The 3758-nt window shown below is 48.2% G+C and overlaps 1 protein-coding gene across 1 annotated transcript; it reads left to right on the top strand.

Annotated features, from left to right (window-relative positions):
- The first annotated feature begins 859 nt into the window (after positions 1 to 859).
- On the top strand, positions 860 to 3455 carry LOC128103248 (WW domain-binding protein 11-like). Its single transcript, XM_052727454.1, has one exon. It carries the CDS (start codon positions 1037 to 1039, stop codon positions 2492 to 2494), a length of 1458 nt encoding a protein of 485 aa, XP_052583414.1. The 5' UTR covers positions 860 to 1036; the 3' UTR covers positions 2495 to 3455.
- The last annotated feature ends 303 nt before the right edge of the window (positions 3456 to 3758 follow it).

Here is a 3758-nt window from a genome sequence, read left to right on the forward strand (position 1 = left end):
AGAAAAAAGTCAGACTCAGCAAATAATTTTGAGGAAACTGGAGATCCATATTTAGAAGAATCTAAATATCCATATTTAGAAGAATTAACTCTTTTGCTTTGATCAATTAGAAATTGATCAAAAGCCTTAGTGTGGTATTGTGTTCCCCAAAATATTGTGCACCCTAATAAACTTATCTGGGGTCAGAGACAGAACAGCCACTAGATACAAAGGCTAGAAAATGATGGCACTCACACCTTTAATCCTAGCACTCCAGAGGTAGAAATTTCTCTGGATCTCTGTGACTTCAAGGCCACATTGGAAACAGCCAGGCATGGTGACACACGCCTTTAATCCCAGAAAGCAAGCCTTTAATCCCAGGGAGTAGGGTAGAAAGCAGAAAGGTATATAAGGCGTGAGGACCAGAAACTAGAAGCATTTGGCTGGTTAAGCTTTAAGGCTTCTTCTAGCAGCACAGTTCAGCTGAGAGCCATTCGGATATGAGGACACAGAGGCTTCCAGTCTGAGGAAACAAGACAGCTGAGAAGTTGGCCAGGTGAGGTTAGCTGTGGCTTGTTCTGTCTCTGATCTTCCAGTATTCACCCCCAATAACTGGCCCCAGGTTTGTTTTTATTAATAAGACCTTCTAAGATTCCTGCTACACCTTAGGGTAAGCCCTGAAACTTTGAAACTTCTAGAAGGAAACATAGGTAAAATATGTCAAAGCATAGACAGGGGTTTTCTGGATAAGATAGCACAAGAAATAATGCCCAAAATTATCAAATTGGATTAACTGAAATTTAAAAGTTTCTGTACAACAAAGGAAACCATCAACAAAGTGAAGAGACAGCCTAAGGAAGTGACGTAAGGATGGCGGAGGGGCGCGAGGTTTCAAGAAGGCGGTGGCTAGGTGGTTGACCAAGAGGCAGAGGTGAAGGCCCCGTCGCAGAAAGTACGCTGGGACCGCCCGCTGCCCGGCCTCGCTGATCGGGGAGCCCCGCAGTCGCTTTTTTTTTTTTTTTTCTTAAAGAAGAAGTAAACCATATAAATTGTCAACATGGGACGGAGATCAACATCCTCCACCAAGAGTGGGAAGTTTATGAACCCCACGGACCAAGCTCGAAAGGAAGCCCGGAAAAGAGAATTGAAAAAGAACAAAAAACAGCGCATGATGGTCCGAGCTGCGGTTTTGAAGATGAAAGATCCCAAACAGATTATCCGGGACATGGAGAAATTGGATGAAATGGAGTTTAACCCAGTGCAACAGCCACAGTTAAATGAGAAAGTCCTGAAAGACAAGCGTAAAAAGCTGCGGGAAACCTTTGAACGAATTCTACGACTTTATGAAAAAGAAAATCCAGATATTTACAAAGAATTGAGAAAGCTAGAAGTAGAATATGAACAGAAGAGGGCTCAACTGAGCCAGTACTTTGATGCTGTTAAGAATGCTCAGCATGTGGAAGTAGAGAGCATCCCTTTGCCAGACATGCCGCATGCTCCTTCCAACATCCTGATCCAGGACATTCCGCTTCCTGGTGCCCAGCCACCCTCCATCCTTAAGAAAACCTCTGCATACGGGCCTCCGACTCGCGCAGTTTCTATCCTTCCGCTCCTCGGTCATGGTGTTCCACGTCTGCCCCCCGGCAGAAAACCACCAGGCCCTCCACCTGGCCCACCTCCCCCTCAGGTTCTGCAGATGTATGGCCGGAAAGTGGGTTTTGCTCTCGATCTTCCCCCTCGTAGACGCGATGAAGACATGTTGTATAGTCCGGAACTTGCTCAGCGAGGTCATGATGATGACGTGTCCAGCACCAGTGAGGACGATGGCTACCCCGAGGACATGGACCAGGACAAGCATGACGACAGCACTGAGGACAGCGACACTGACAGGTCTGATGCCGAGAGTGAGGGCGACGAGTTCGGGCACCGGGACGACAGCGAGCGAGACAACCCCGAGGAGAAGAAGTCGGGTCTGAGTGTCCGGTTTGCTGATATGCCTGGAAAATCAAGGAAGAAGAAGAAGAACATGAAGGAGCTGACTCCTCTTCAAGCCATGATGCTTCGGATGGCAGGTCAGGAAATCCCTGAGGAAGGACGGGAAGTGGAGGAATTTTCGGAGGATGATGATGACGATGACTCTGATGATTCTGAAGCAGAAAAGCAATCGCAAAAGCAGCATAAAGAGGATTCCCACTCTGATGGCACATCTGCTGCCTCTTCCCAGCAGCAGGCTCCTCCACAGTCTGTTCCTCCTTCCCAGATACAAGCACCTCCCATGCCAGGACCGCCACCTCTTGGACCACCGCCTGCCCCACCCTTACGGCCTCCTGGACCACCTACAGGTCTCCCTCCTGGACCACCTCCAGGGGCTCCTCCATTCCTGAGACCACCTGGAATGCCAGGAATCCGAGGGCCTCTACCACGACTTTTACCTCCAGGACCACCACCAGGCCGACCTCCTGGCCCTCCCCCAGGTCCACCTCCAGGCCTGCCCCCTGGCCCCCCTCCTCGATGACCCCCACCAAGGCTACCTCCTCCTGCACCTCCAGGTATCCCTCCCCCTCGTCCTGGCATGATGCGCCCACCCTTGGTGCCTCCTCTTGGACCTGCCCCGCCTGGGCTTTTCCCACCAGCTCCCTTGCCCAACCCAGGGGTGTTGAGTGCCCCACCCAGCCTGATTCAGCGACCGAAGGCGGATGATGCCAGTGCAGCCACCATCGAGAAGAAAGCCACAGCGACCATCAGTGCCAAGCCCCAGATCACCAATCCCAAGGCAGAGGTCACACGGTTTGTGCCCACTGCACTGCGAGTACGCAGGGAGAATAAGGGGGCCGCTGCTGTTCCCCAAAGAAGGTCAGAGGATGACTCTGCTGCGCCTGTTGCCAAAGCAGCCCCCAGATCTGGTCCTTCTCTTCCCGTCTCAGTGCAGACTAAGGACGATGTTTATGAAGCGTTTATGAAAGAGATGGAAGGGCTGCTGTGACAGCTTCCCGGGCCAGGACAGGCTTCTGTCGAGAGCACTGGTTTGTGGAACAAGAGGCTCTTGTTAAATTCAAGCAATGGCCACTGTCAGGGTGTTTCCAGGTTCAATTCCGGGAGCCTCCTAACGCTTGCCTTGCTGGGATCCCTGCACGGGGTTTCTTTATACTAGACCAGGATGGGAAGCACTGCTGCTAACACCATTCCCTTGGACACCACCATTTCAGCCCCTTTCTCCCCTCCACCTTGGGAGTTATATCAGAGAGGTCTTAGTTACTGTTCGACTCGTGTGCTCTAGGCACTGGAGTAGAGATTTCTGGAGGGAAAGAGGTTTATTTCATCTTGACTTTTGTGTTTGAGTTATTTTTAATATTTTCCTGTAAATATTTTGTAATATTTTACTTGTAGTGAAATGGATTACAATGTCATTTCCTATTTCAAAGCAGGATATTTGGGAAGAAAATGTACAATTCTTGGATTAAAGTTATTTCCCACGACCTAAACTCTGAGTGTTTCGTGAAGAAATAAAATGTTCCATACCAAAAAAAAAAAAAAAAAAAAAAAAAAAAGAGACAGTCTATAGAATGGGGAAAATATCACTTCCAACTATACGTAAGTTATGTAATTAACGTCTGGAACATAAAAAGAACTCTGAAAATGAAACACTCTAAAACCAAAAATTACACAATCAACAAATGAACTGACTAGACTTTCTCAAGATAAGTAATACAAAGGGTCAATATTTGAGTAAATGTTCCACATCCTTAACTATCAGGGAAACACAAATTAAAACTATTTTG

This window comes from Peromyscus californicus, unplaced genomic scaffold, assembly GCF_007827085.1.
Source record: "Peromyscus californicus insignis strain IS unplaced genomic scaffold, ASM782708v3 Scaffold_8__1_contigs__length_139910024, whole genome shotgun sequence".
NCBI lineage: Eukaryota > Metazoa > Chordata > Mammalia > Rodentia > Cricetidae > Peromyscus > Peromyscus californicus.